Below are 15,358 nucleotides of genomic sequence, written 5' to 3'. Positions count from 1 at the left end.
GTGTGTACCATACTATTATTGAACTGATTCTCTACTGATGGATACTTAATTTCTCTTTTTTACTATGACACTACTACACTGAACATTCATAAATGTTGATAGAACATATAATGTATAATATATACACACACATATGTACGTGCATATAGATACTTCAGCAGGAATATCCATGGTAAATTCCTACCAGTTGTACTGCAAGTTAAAGGGATAATTCCATTGTTTGAAATATAAAACTTAGAAATGTATAGCCAATTTCCACGTGGTCTTTCCCTGCGAGCTGGGTTGGGCTCTCTCACAGCCTGGCAGGTGCAGGGCAGTTGGACCCCTTGCATGGTGGCAGACAGCTTCAAGAGCAAGAGTTCCAGCTCACAACGTAGACATTGCATTCTCTTTCTTGGCCCAGCCTCCGAAAGTACACAACATTGCTTCTACCACAGAATTCTGCCCCAATTCCGGCGGGGGGACACACACCCCACCTCTTGATGGGTCGAGAGTCAAAGAACACTGTAGATTACCACGTGGGATGGGATATTGTTCTGGCCATTTTTGAAAACACAATCTTCCCCACTCTCTAAAAAGTTTATGCGTTCATTGAGTGTATATGAGAATACTATTTGTCCATGCCCTTGGAAAACCTTATAGGGAAAATTGGCTACCTCGTTATTAGTTTGATTCCCGTTTCTTAGTAACACCGAGCAGATTCTCATCCTTTATTAACCCTATATGTCTTGTCCTGCTATCTGGCTATTTTAATGTTTTCTATTGGATAGTTTTCTACTGGTTTTAGGGGCTGTTTCTACATGAAGACAATTATCCCTTTCTTGTTGTGTGTGGACACTGTTTCTGATGTTGCTCTTGTGCTTTGACTTTATTTTTTGCCATCCTGAAATTCATGAGGTGTTTATGCTCATATTTATCAATATTTTCTATTTTAGTTCCAGGGTTTTATATCTTGTTGAGAAAGGCCTTCCTTACTCCAATGTGATATTGAAAATACCCAAATTTTCTTGTCAATTTTCGTCATTTTACCTTATAACCTGCTCCCTGTAACGTGACATAGATTATATAACGTTGAACCATCCTCCGTTTGCTGAAGATGACGCCCCTCCGTCCACACCCTACTCTGTGGTAAAGTGGCTCCAGGTGCCGAGATTTCTCCAGCTTGGAGCTTCTCTCTGGCGCCACATTTCCCCAAATCCTCTCATTTCTCATGACTAGAACTTCTCAGTGAAATTGCGTTTCTTTCTTTTATTTCTAATTATTTCTTTCAATGTTACTTCATTTCTGAATTCATCTCATTCGGATTTATGTTGTTTCATGACATTTCTTAATGTTATCAAACTCCTTGGTAACACCTTGTTAAAATGTTGGTCTGTATTGTGCTGACTGTGTTCCTGGTGTATTCTCACGATCTGTGGAGATCTGATTCTGCTCCTTCCTCTCCTTCCTCTAACACTAACTTTGTGTGAGACTGAGTCCTCCTCCTATGCTGCTGTTCGATGTTATAGGAGCTTATTTTTCCTGACTTCTAGAAGTGGTTCAGTGGTTCTTCTACCTGACAGAGCTCCCTCTTCGGTTGCTTTGGTGACGTGTTCAGGAACATGGTGGCTTGCTCTGTGAGTTGTCCGCCCCACTGGTCAGGCCTTCTTTCCTTGTCTCTGTTGATTCTATCCTGCTCAAATTTGATTCCACCTCTAGCAGTTTCCCCTCAGTGTAGAGCCCTTTCCCAAAGGGAGCTGTGCCTGGTTGGTTTGAAAATTACCTGTGTCCTAGACCAGTTCACTGCTTTCAGAACTTGCCGAGGCCCCTCACACTCACCAGCTATTGCGTTGGGCAAAACCCCTCCCAGCTTCAGCTGCTGTTCTCAAACTAGCCCGGATGGCTTTCCAGTAAACACCTCTCGGCTATTTGGGGTTCTCAGGTCCATTGCTTTCCTCTGCTTTCTCCACATCACGATACTACCAAGCGGATCTTGTGGCAATTGGTGGTTTGTCCTCATCTGCTTGCGTTTTGTGGTTCATGTCAGCCACTTTGTACGTTAAATGGGGTTTTGGTTTCTATCTAGTCGCAGTGTCTGTTTTTGTGTGGGGACTCAGGGAAACCCAAATCTACGCTGCTACCACTGCCACTTTGCCAGAATTTTGTCCTTATATTCTTGGATTGTTTGCTCCATCATTTCAACTCTTGATACTCTTCACTCATTTGAAAGAATGACACTGGTATCTTTCCCACTCCCCTAATTTAGAAGGAAAGATAAGTTGCTTCCTCTCCACCCCATGCAGCAGGCATTGTATCGGTGCAGCTCAAGCACAAGCAGTTCTTCAGGAGCATCTCTGACATCACCAGTAGACAGTCCCTTCTGGGGAGAGCAGATGACACACAGCCAACGAAGAAGAAGGAACAGGAATGGAGGGATATTGGGGACATAAGTGGAGCATAGTGCAAAGATCAGAAGACAGGAGAGCTATTGATGATGGGAAACCTGGAGCTCAGGTTTCCTCCTGGTTTATAAATCCACATTTAGCCAGACACTTTCAGCCTCTACTTCAACCTGGTGCAATAGAAGAAATGTCCTCAGCATTAAGCGTATACGGAAATCATCAGAACCAATAGAACTGATGCAGCTTGCTGTAAAATGATGGAGAGTTTCTTCAAGCATTTGAACCTGATGTTGTCAGGAATGAGAGGTGTCACATAAATAAGTGTATTCTTCTCCACCACTAGCCTCCTGGTCTAACGTGTTGGTAAATCCCCTAACTGTTTTGCTTGCATCCATCTGCCCTCCCTCCATGACTTATTGCGCTTACTGTGGAGAGAGTGTTTTTTCCCCAAAACCTAATCAAGTTACTCTACCCTCCCTAAAACGTGTTCATGGCCTCCACTGCTCTTAGGATAAAGAAAACCTTCTTAACACACCTCAAAATCCCTGTGTTCTGTGGCTCCCACCTGCCCTCTGGCCTCATCTCGACCACTCTCGGACCACTCTCTGACTTCAAGGTCGCAATGGCCTTCGGTCCTGCCCTCTACCCCCACCACACTTCCTCCCGCCACAGGGTCTTTGCACATGCAGTACCATCTGAACTTCCTTCTGATTTCAGCTCCAGTGTCACTCCCTGAGGGCCATCTTCTCTAACCTCTCCCACTACATTATGTCCCCAGAGCATGGGAACCCACAGGACCACGAACCTCTCCTCTGGACCACTTGGCACTGCTGCATTTTACCTTTGTGTATTTCTTTGATTAATGCTCTTCCCTCTTCCTTAACTGTACGATCCATGAAAGCGTGGATTACAATCTGCAGCAGGTCACATTACAGTTCCTTGCACACATGGGGATTCAGGAAATTCAGGGTGAAAGATAATGCAAGGGCATCTGAAAAACAAAAATAGTTACTTTAAATATCATAATTGTTGTAACTTACTTCTGTATTGAAATCTTTAAAAATGTATGACTTGTGTCCCCCCCCCCACATAAACAGGATGTACAAGCCATAAGTTTGTTTTTTTACTGATTTCTCTCTTATGAAAACCGTTTAGTACACTCTAACAACAAAACGGCTTCAGCATTATTGAAAGAGGACCATTTGTCTCAACAGTACATCCCTGATTGCTGGATTTCTTTTCCTCCCATTTTCCTTCCAAACCTCCTTCTAATATGTGGTATCTATTTGTACGGGAATGAAAATCAGACATTTAGATTTGTTAGAAATACGTACTAAATAAGAACACATTGGCCCTCAATAATGGTCACACTGGTCCCCTATAAAGAGGACCATGAGCTTTTGTGCATGGCCTGTGTAGCACTCATTTTGTCTGCTTAGAGACAAAGCTTCATCCCTAGTTTTTGGTTATATTGTAGATAGTTGAGATTGCCAGATAAAGCAACAAATGTGGCTGAGAAAGCTATGTGATGTCTTGCTGTACATGGTTGGGGCCCTACAAAAAAAGTTTAGATATGCTTAGTTGAACATTATTCGATGTTAGATACAAAAAAGTAGGTTGTCTTTTTTAAAATCATAAAATGCATATATTTATTGTTTTGTGATAGTGTAATTGGGAATTAAATCTAATTCTTATGAAAAAGGAAACTCCCATACAAAGACCCCTCAAAAACATCTCATAATACTAAAAGAAAAAAATAAAAATTACTTTGCCAAATGCCAGAACTCTGTAATAGCAGAGTCCTAAATGATTAAGCTTATTTTGTTCCTTTGGTATTTAACAATTCACTAAAACTTTACAAAACATTAGAAATCCTCAGTTTGTATGTTTTCCCCTAAAATACATAAAATACAATAGGACTTTAAGGATACAGAGTTTTAGAGACTACAAATAAGGTGAATAACATAGGAAAACAGAAAAGGAGAACTGAAAGTGGGAAATTCCTCTGAAATAGAAAGAGTAGAGGACCATCCCGTATAAATAGCCCACACTCACGGGGGAAGGACATTCAACCTCAAGCCCTTGCCGCCTCCACTTGGGCTCCTAGGGAGTAAAGGCAACGCTGTTCCTGTCTTCATCATGACCTACAGGTGGATCCTCCCAATGGCCCTCCTGCTGTGTGTCTCCACCACGGCTATTTCTGTGAACTATGACTTGCTTCAGTCCCAACTAAGAAGCACCAATTCAGCATGTCAGAAGCTCCTGTGGCAGTTGAATGGAGCCCCTCAACGTTGCCCCGAGGACACAATGAACTTCCAGTTCCCTGAGGAGATTGAGCAAGCACAGCAGTTCCAGAAGGAGGACGCCGCATTGGTCATCTATGAGATGCTCCAGCACACCTTGTGTATTTTCAGAAGAAATTTTGCTAGCACTGGCTGGAATGAGACCATGGTTGAGAACCTCCTTGTGGAAGTCCATCTGCAGATGGACCGTCTGGAGACAAACCTGGAGGGAATAATGGAGGAGGAAAGCTCCACCTGGGGAAACACGACCATTCTGCGCCTGAAGAAATACTACGGAAGGATCGTCCAGTACCTGAAGGCCAAGAAGTACAGCCACTGTGCCTGGACAGTGGTCCAAGCGGAAATGCTCAGGAACTTGGCCTTCCTTAATGGACTCATAGATTACCTCCAAGACTGAGGATGTCCCAGCCTGCGCCTCGGAGAAGGGACAATGCTGACAGTGACTGCAGGCGTCCTCACCAGCAAAGGCTCTTGACGTGACTGACAGCTAAGGCACTGCATGGGAAAGGACAGTTACAAACTTTAAGTTTTTTACTAACTTATGAATTAACTTATTTTTCTATTTATTTCAAACTTTACCTTGGAAAATAAATTTTTTATGAAACAAAAGTCAACATGGCCATTTTAATTTCAATTTGATTTGTAGAATCACCCAGATTAAAAACTGCAAACCACCTCTAAGATGTTCTTTGTAAAATGTGCCTGCAAACTAGTATGGTTTCTGGCCCCTGCCTTCAAGGAATTTAAAATCCAAGGAAGCCATGTGGAATATACAGGATAAGAGGTGAGAAGGGGACCTCCACCATACAGGACAAGAAATGCCGCCTGAGCCCCATATAAACAGAATTAAAATGGGAGAGACAGGCAGGGGCTCTGGACCCAGAGGACGGGGCTGCTGCTTCTACCCTGTGCCCTGCCCTCTGGCCCCGCAGTTAGAATCTGATGGCTCTCAGGGTACCCAGAGGAATATGTCAGCTCTTGTGTTTGCCCGAAGCTCATCCCTACTCTCTTCGGGATGCTCTGCCTCCCTCCTCCTCCTTAACCCCACAGGATTGTAAAATATTTCTGTGCCCCGGAAGCCTAAACAGGGCAAGTCCCAGCCACTTCTGGGACACTGTAAGTGGCAGTCCCTTTATGGTACTCTTTATGGGACAACCATGCTGTATGGGTGTCTCAGGGGAGCCGGCATCTCTGTCTCCTTCCAGGGCACAGACACCAGAGGGAGAAAGAACTCTGCTTTGTACCCCTGCCATCTGCCTGGGTTTGCTCCCTATTTTTCCACAGAAGCAAGTCTGCTCCTGCGCCCCTCCGTCCTGTTCATCAGAATTCCAGGAAAATCCTCCCCACTTTTCCTGCTACTCTGCGTCTCCGAGGCCACACTCTCCCCAAAGCCAAGGCCAAGGCAGGTGCAGCAGATTAGGTCCAGTCTCAGGCCAGTGAGAAACCAGGAAGCAGGGGAGACAAGGAAACTCAGGTGGGATAGAGAGGGCGCTAACGTTCCCAGGGCTTACTCTGGGAAACTGGAGATTTCCTAGGAGCTCTTTGGGCACCGGCCAGCATGGCTGCCTTTCTGTCTGTGCTGAACCCCTTGGGAACGTGCATTATTATGCCTGTTCCTGCCATGAGCAGCTGCCATCCAGGCACTGTGCCGAGCTCTGATGTATGTAACCGGATTTAGTCCTCTTCACAAGCATCCCTCCAGTGGGACCACGACGTGATCGCCATTTTACAGGTCAGGAAACGAAGTCTCAAAGAGGTTTAGTAACTGCCTCAAGGTCACACAGCTAGTGAGTGAAGGTCAAAAAGGTACAAAGGGAAGAATCACATACAGACTTTATTTGTCTCAAGGCATTTTCTGCTGGGGCAGCACAGAGCTCTGAGTTCCCTTCAGGGATTCGGCATTCAGAAGAAACCTCAGTCAAGGGTTCCTGAGAAGACAGATTGGGCAGAGCCCGGAGCTCCCTCTTCTGACTGACGGAGGTAACACACCCGCTGTGGACCCAAGAAGTGCCATCCTGGTGGGTCTGCTGCCTTTGTTGTCCCAAGCCTGTCAAGGTCCTCATAAAACAATAAACCTCCTCACTCCCTCCATCCCCCACACGCTACAACTCCAAACCCCCAGCTCGGCCAAAATCCTTTCTGCAGCCATGATTCCTGTTGCCTTGGAGTCAAAAACAAGATGAGCGCGTAGAAATGCAGACTAATCGGCAGTGTCTAGAGCAACCAAGAGGATAGTCAGAGTCTCTGTGCCTTGTCCAACTTACCACCCCCCTAGCAACTTCTCTAAAATTCACGAGAAATGCATCTCAAATTAAAAACACACATGTAAATGCATGGATAAACGATGTTCATAGATTGGACTACTCAATGGTGTTAAAATGTTCCTTTTCCTCACATTGATTTACACAGTTTTGCGATCCAAAGGAAAATGCAGACGATCTTGGTGTGGAAACTGACAAGCTGAGTCTCAATTTATATCCAAATGCCAGGGACTTAGAATAATCAAGGTAATTTTAAAGAAGAATAAAAACAGAAAACATATTTCCAAATATCAAGCATTATTTTAATGTGATGAGTGCAGAAACAGACCCATTCAAATATTAGTAACTGATTCACAATTACGGTGTCAGTTAATTGAACTGGAAGAAGGAATAGGCTTTTCAATAAACGGAGCTTGGACAATTGGTATGTACACGGAACCAAAGAGAACTTTGACTCCTACCTCAAATCTGACATAAAAACTAATTTGAGGGGCCAGCCCTGTAGCACAGCGGTTAAGTTTGCACATTTCACTTCGGTGGACTGGGGTTTGCCCTTCCGGTCCCGGGTGTGGACCTGCGCGCTGCTTATCAAGCCACGCTGTGGCAGGTGTCCCACGTAAAATATAGAGGAAGATGGGCATGGCTGTTAGCTCAGGGCCAATCTTCCGTAGCAAAAAGAGGAGGATTGGCGGCAGATGTTAGCTGAGGTCTTATCTTCCACCACTCCCCAAAATAATTAATTTGAGATGAATCACAGACCTCAATGTAAAAGCTAAGACTATCAATTTTCTAGAATAAGATATATGAATATATCTTTTTGACCATCAGGTAAGCCAAGAATTCTTATACAGGACACACGAAAGCATCATCCATTGTAGAAAAGATTGACACATTGATCTATATTAAGATTAAGAGCGTCATTCATCAAAAGACACCATTAATCGAGTGAAAAGGCAAGCCACGGAGTGAAGGAGAAATCTAGAAAGCAAATTGTCAGAAGACTGATATACTGAATACATGAAAAATTTCTAAAAATCAATTAAAAAGGCAGAATAGAAAAATAAAGACTTCAACAGAGTCTTCATAAAAGGGTTAATAAGCACATGCAAAATGTTTTCGACATCATTATTTCTTGAAGAAGGGCAAATGGAAAACAAGTATAAATTACAAAACAAGTGTTGACAAAGATGTGTTTTTAACCAGAAATTACAGCGTTTTCATTGGACAGTAAGTTGGTTACAGGCATACTGAATTAAAGGACACAAATATGAGTTACCTCATGTATGATGCCATTTATATGAAATTCCAAAACAGACAAAGCAAATGTCTAGTAACAGAGGCCATAGATTCGTGGTTACCTTTGGCCTGGGACTATGCAGTGGGAGAAGGCACAGCAAGATTTCTGAGATTCTGAAAATGTTCTATATATTGATCTGGGTATCATCTATATCTAAAAATACAACAAGATATATACTCATTAGTGGATCTCACTATATATAGCTTACAAGTCAAAACCAAGGTTAAAAAAAGTGCAAAACAACCTTCCTACCAGGGCTCCTCCTGCCCGAGCTCTTGAACCTCTGAGGTCATAGCTACCGGCTACCATTGATGGTTTTAACTCTGTTCATCGCCTTACATACAGTAGCTGACGTTTCTTTCTCAAGATATTGATTACCTGTAAGGTAAATATTATTTTCAATATTATTAGCACTATTACTATTACTAAATAGGTTCTATAATTTTCCCAAGAAGACACGGTCATTAAAAGTCTGGGTTAGAATTCCAGACCGTCTGCGCCCAACCAACTCAACCCAGACATTTCTCCCTTGTCCCGTTGCTTCTCTTCAATACTGACATTTTCCTGCCTCCACGTAGGGTCCCTTCCAGGAAGCAGGAAAGACAGACATTAAAGCAATGACCTTGTTTAATTACAGCTCAGCAGAGACAGTGCAGCGAACTGAAGACTCAGTGCCAGTGAAGACGCGGCACTGGGAGGCAGGAGAAACCCTGCTTTCTGACGAAATCTGTGGCTGTGGTGAAATCAAATCATTGGTTTTGTCTTTTCTCATCTTAAAAACAAACCAATAATAGTAGTAACTATCACATAGGATATTATAAGAATTAAAGAAAATGAAGATTGAAAGTTACTGAGACTCTGAACACAGTAAAAGATACCTGCCTTCACATAATACTACAGATCATAATCGTCTGTATGGTCCACGGTCAACCAAGACTCGCCAAGAGGAGCTGTGATTTTGGCTCCCCTGACGCTCTCGGTGACGGGCACACTGGCGCCCCCTAATGGAAACCCTAGGACGGGGCGGGGTCTGCAGGCCTGTGCAGGAGCTGAGCTCAGGCACACGGGGTTAGAACCGCGCCTCACCCAGCAGAGAGAGAAAGCTCAGAGCACAGTGGAAGTATTTTCTGGGCATCCAGCGTGTTAGCATGTTGTCTCACAGAAAATGCCTGCTCTGCTATTCACAGGATAGTGTAAAGAAGTGCTGCTGTAAGTATTTCATGCTCAAACACTTTTTTTTGAGAGGAAATTTAGCTTGATGTCGTCACAGTAGACGGACCCAGGAATCAGCCTAATGTGGACTTGATAAGAGCAGAGCAGCAACTCAAAAGGAGCTTTGCATTTGACTGTATTCCATTTTCCCACTCCGTAAAAGAAAACAAGGATGCTCCCCCAACTGCAGGCCAATCGGGGAAGTATTATTGGAAAAGAGTCAAAATATCCTACTGCATCATAGAACAGAAAGAAACAGCATTGTTGTTAAGTATTTATTACAGATTATTGTGCTCAGTCCCATATCAATTCTCTCCTTTTCAAAAGCCTTGTATGTATATATCTTAAGAATACACAATAGTATAGCCAAAAAATTTTGTGTATCCAATAAATAGTTTAAAAGAGTTAAAATTAATTGTTGTAACGGATGAAAAAATATTATAACATTTTTCACACTGATTGTGTTTAATTAGTGTATTAATTTCTACTAATTGTCACTTAATTAGTCCTACTGTTCTCCTGATATGGTAGCATTTATGTAGCAAGAAAGTAAATAATACAAGGTAACATATGATTTCAAGGAAACCTCTCTCACTAGTTTTTGGTCTGGTTTGGCTGTGTCGCACATTGGTTCTCTAAAAAGCTGGTCACCTTAGAACAGGGACAAGATAGATGTTTTAGAAAATCTGTTTCACATGATGCCAAAGATTTTCAAAATCTATGTTTTAAAAATGTGTTCTAGGGGCTGGCCCCGTGGCCGAGTGGTTGGGTTCGCGCGCTCCGCTGCAGGCGGCCCAGTGTTTCGTTGGTTCGAGTCCTGGGCGCGGACATGGCACTGCTCGTCGGACCACACTGAGGCGGCGTCCCCCATGCCACAACTAGAAGAACCCACAACGAAGAATACACAACTATGTACTGGGGGGCTTTGGGGAGAAAAAGGAAAAAATAAAATCTTTAAAAAAAAAATGTGTTCTAATGGCAAATTCATTCACTGGGATTGGCATAATTATTCCAAAGAACATTTTGTTTTCCATGCATGCAGTTTTAACAAGAACACAGAATGAAATATTCTAAGCACAAAAAAGTTTCACACTTAGAAGTTAAAAAGAATTTGTAATCACAAAATTTACATCTTTCATCCTGATGCTTTTCTAAAACAGAAATATTTAAACTATATTCAAACTTATGATTTAATAGATGATGCTATACAGACAGTGATTAAATCAGAGAAACCAAAATGGAAATTTTGCAAGTGATTTTATATGTTGTTATGTTTCATGGCAAAAACAATTTAGCTGTTGGAGGATCACAAGAAATCACTGGAAGTCCAATGCTGGAATGCTTCTAAATTTAGTTGAAATATAATTATAACAAGGAATCTGTGTCTTATTTGTGTAATAAACTTCCAAAGAAATTTATAATTCTCCTAGGAAACCATATTAGATCTGAACTACTATCAAGAATATAAGAAAAATACTTTACCTTTTTTTTATAGACCGTTTGCAGCCCATTGTGAACAAATGTGTCAGACTTAGGGATGTTCTCATTAAGAATAATGACAAAACAATAGAAAAAAGATTTATTGACTTTATTGAAATGAAAAACCTGGAAATGTTTACTTTATGAAATTAATAAATGGAAAAAATATCATACTGACATAAAAATGCTCTTGGCCAAGGATAGGAAAAAAGCAGAAAGATGGCAAGTGCCTACAATAATGAACAATCCATTATTTCCCTCAGAAATGATGATGCTAAATTTGTGCATAATTTATTCAACTGATAACATTGAGTTAATCTGCTTTTGTGACTTGAAATATGATAACATTTTTGAGTATTGGACAAAAGATAAACACACTTTTATAGTTTTGCCTGTCTGAAAAACTACCTTAAAAACATTTAGAGAACCTGATGGGTATCAAGGTCAAATGCAATCATGGCGCTTCACACACAAACTACAGCTGTGTACCAAACACTGCAAGATATGACCTCAAATGACAATGTACGTTATGCAGGAACCTGAAGCAAGCTGGCACCAATAGATTACACATTTGGATGCAATTTAATTTGGTGGGATGATATTTAGAACCAAGTGGGAAGAGTTAATAATGTTCTGCAATAAAAAACATTCATCTATATAAAAAGCAGCTGGCTTCACAGAAGGCCCACCCTTTAGCTTACAACAAATGAGAGAAAGTAACTTTGAAAGTATGTTGATGAATTTAAAACGTTAGAAACAGACACGAGTGCATTTCACGACTTTGAAAGTAAACGGAAATAGAAGTTAACAAATCAGAAATGTAGGAATCACTGGATGAAAGTATCAGTGATTATGGGATATACCATATTTTAAAAGTTAGGAGTTTACAGAATCCCAATTTCAACTTGGAGATGGAAATACAAAAACTTCAACCACGTGCCTTCAGATTTTTAATATTTAACAGGAGAAAATTACTTTCCAATGAATACATCTGATTTTCAAACAGCAGCCACTGACTTGGCTCCTAAATTTTTGGAGGATTGGAGTTCTGCAGAAATTTCATTTTAAATGATTTTACGCAAGATTCATCATCAGTAATTTGGAATATAAAATCGGTTTCCTGTTTGGATCTTCTAAGATGATTCACGAATCTGGGTTAGTGCAACCTTATTCAAATTGTCAGGTGGCTTTGAACGTTTTACAGAAAATACTAGTCACAGCGGGGATGTTGCAAAAGAAACTTCAGTGAGCTGATGTTCATTAAGAATTATTTCAGGTCACAAAAATTTCAACAACAGCAATTCTTAACAATGAAAACAAGATTATCAAAGAAGTCTATTTTGAAAAGACTCGATGCGTTTCCTTCTATTAGAGCGAAGAAAGTAAAATTATAATTTATCTTGTTTGGGCATATATAAAAATTTTAAACTTAAAATAGTCCTGCAAATTTAATACACTTACTTTTAAATATTTTTTCAACTCCTTTTACGCTGTAGGAAAACTTAGCCATTAGAAAAATAATGTAAACAAGTACATAGGGGAACATAGTTTGCCTTCTGCCTCAGGCTCCAAGAAGTCCCAGCGGAGCACTGGCCGGGTCCCCAGGTCATTCCACGAGAGTCCCAACATTCCGAAGATTTGTGTCCACAATGTAGCTGCGTCTCCGTTTCCCTGAATTCGTGTCTTTCTCCCAGAAAGCCTCCTGGACCTGGAAACAGCCCACAGCACGCTCTGACCTCGAGCCGCCGGTCCCCGAATGAGCGCGCGCTCTTGGAAACGGTGTGGCCCCGACCTTCCAGGAGAAAGGGAAGGATGGACGCGGGCAGGCGCAGGCAGCGGAAGGCTCTGGCGGGGCCCCGGCGGAGCTCCCCCCGGCGTCGGGCCGAAAGGAAGCGTTTGCTCCGCGTTGTCCCGCCCCGCGCGGTCCCTGAGCCCCGCGGCGCCTCGCCCGGGCCGGGCTCCCGCGGACGGCGACGCGCCGGGTCTCCCCGTGTCCGCGGCCGGAGCCCCAGGCGCGTCCCGCTGGGCGGGCGGCGCCGGAGGGTCGGACGCGGCGAGTCGGGCGCCCCCTGCCGGCCGCTGGGGGCAGCGAAGGGGGTTTGAGCGCGCTGTTGAGCGGTGGCCATGCGCTCAGTGTCACTGTGGTCCCCTGAATCACGGAAGTCAATTAAGGAATCTACTCGCTGATGGTGCTGGTGATGCCTTGCTCCAACTCCTTCTAGTCTCACGGGTCTGAAAAACAAGGAATATTCATGCTCTCGAGATCTCTGAAAAGAGTCGCTTCTCGGTAGTTAATGTTAGCTGCTGAAACAGATAACGTGAAAGTATCCGTATTTCAACAGAACTCAAGTTCATCCTCCCGTCATGTAAGACCTTAGTGCAATCATTCTGAGCGACCTGCTGCGTAAGAGGGATACAGAACGGAATGGCAGTGATACTTCTGGCTTGGAAGATTATGGGCTGATGATGCTTTGGCCCACTTAGTGACATCAAGGGGAGAAACAAGATCAGGCTTTTATTTTGTTGCAACTGAAACATATTCATGATTGCCGTTAGGCTGTCAGAACCAGGCACATGTGAAGGATATTCAGTAGTTCTCAACTTACAATCCAGCCCTGACATGACTCCAAGGCCGCAGCTCCCACTGAACATGCCTGCGTTGAAAGCTGCTGTCCTCATCATCCCATCCCTTTGTAGAACTTGTATCTCTGAGGCTAAAATGACAGGTGAGTGAGGAATGAGCAACCTGCCTTTTCTTGCTCACTTCTCCCAACAAGTGTTCAGATTCACTTGAGTGTTTGATCAGACTTGTGTTTCAGATGGGATTTGGTGACCTGTTGCATAAGAAGGATACAGAATGGGATGGCGATGATATTTCTGGCTTGGAAGATTATGGGATGATGATGCCTTTGGCCTACTAGTGACATCAAGGGGAGAAATATGAGTAGGCTTTTATTTTGTTGCACCTGAAACATAGTCATGATTGCTGTTAAGCTGGAAGGACCCTGCACAGTAACACCCATGTCAAGGATATTCAGTAGTCCTAAACTTCATTTCTGTCCCTGTCATGGTGTCAAGGCTGCAGCTCACATTGAACAAAAGGCCTGTGTTGGAAGCTGCTGTCCACGTCATCTACAGTACAAGAGCTTTGCTTGTAATGGTGTTTTCCATCGTGGAAAGGCAGCACACCGAGAGACAAGATGATGCTGGCTTTCACGTCAGAAAGACCTGAATTCAACTCCAGGTGCTGTTTTTGCCCATTTGAGCTGTAAGGAAAATGACTTAACCCGAGTCTGTACTTTCTCATCAGCAACGACTCCTACCCGGGGTGGTAGTGAGGGTTTTTATGTGCCTGGCACACAGTCATCTCTCAGATACTATTGGTCCTATTTTATGAGATCAAGGATAGATTGATGAATTTTAGAAACTAAAGAACACACTCACAGCTCTGAGGGTCAGAATACCAGCAACGATCACCATCAACCTTGTCCAGTTCCTGAAGTCCCCATCCTTTGGAGGACCAGAGGAGGAACACTGGGACGCCAATATTGCAGAGCACCTCAAAGGTCTGCTACACACTGATGAGAGTAGTTAAAAATAAGCAGCCTGAGCATATGGAGTGTTGGAGAGGATGTGAAACAAATGAAACTTCCCTTCAGTACTGGTGGAAAAGTAAAATGGTGGAACCATTGTGGAAAACATGATGGCAGTTCTTTTAAAAGGTAAACATACACTTACATATGATTCAGCCCTTCCATTTGTAGCTATTTATCTAAGAAAAAGTAATACTAAAATTTACTCAGTATTGTTCACATAGGCAAAATTTTTACTTTGTTTTCTATAAGTTTTTTCATCTCCTGTATTCACTGTCCTAGGGGAAAAGCAAACAAGCAATAAAACAAACAAAAACAAAATAACAATAATATTTTTTGAAATAAAAAATATATTTAGGGGCTGGCACACTCTGCTTCGACAGCCCAGGGTTTCACTGGTTCGGATCCTGGCGTGAAGCTAGCACTGCTCGTCAAACCATGCTGAGGCGGCGTCCCATATAGCAGAACTAGAGTGATCTACAACTAGAATATACAACTATGTACTGGAGGGTTTTGGGGAGAAGAAAAGAAGACGAAGATTGGCAACAGGTGCTAGCTCGTGACCAATATAAAAAAATACATATGTATATTTATTAAAATTAAAAAACGCAATGGCATAGTGCCTGGTGTAAAGTAGGTGCTCAAAGATAGTCATACAAAAGACCAGTCTACTCTACACTATAATTTCTCCTTTCTTTGCCAACACATGCCATTCACTTGGGCCATGATCAATTAAGATCGCCTCTGACACACTTTGTCATGTCTGCGCTACTTGAGATGTTTTGAGAATTAACATCCTCCTCCCCTTCTCTTAGTGCTCAGAGGACTATTT

At 42.6% G+C, this 15,358-nt stretch overlaps 1 protein-coding gene across 1 annotated transcript; it reads left to right on the top strand.

The window, feature by feature from the left end:
• Nucleotides 1–4,520: 4,520 nt before the first annotated feature.
• Nucleotides 4,521–5,081, top strand: LOC106834202 (interferon beta). The gene has a single exon (XM_014845699.3). The coding sequence runs from the start codon at nt 4,521–4,523 to the stop codon at nt 5,079–5,081; it is 561 nt and encodes a 186-aa protein (XP_014701185.2).
• The last annotated feature ends 10,277 nt before the right edge of the window (nt 5,082–15,358 follow it).

Source organism: Equus asinus, chromosome 23 (assembly GCF_041296235.1).
Source record: "Equus asinus isolate D_3611 breed Donkey chromosome 23, EquAss-T2T_v2, whole genome shotgun sequence".
Taxonomy (NCBI): domain Eukaryota; kingdom Metazoa; phylum Chordata; class Mammalia; order Perissodactyla; family Equidae; genus Equus; species Equus asinus.
Note: the sequence above shows the minus strand (reverse complement) of the source record. Positions and strands in the feature narration are given on the sequence as shown.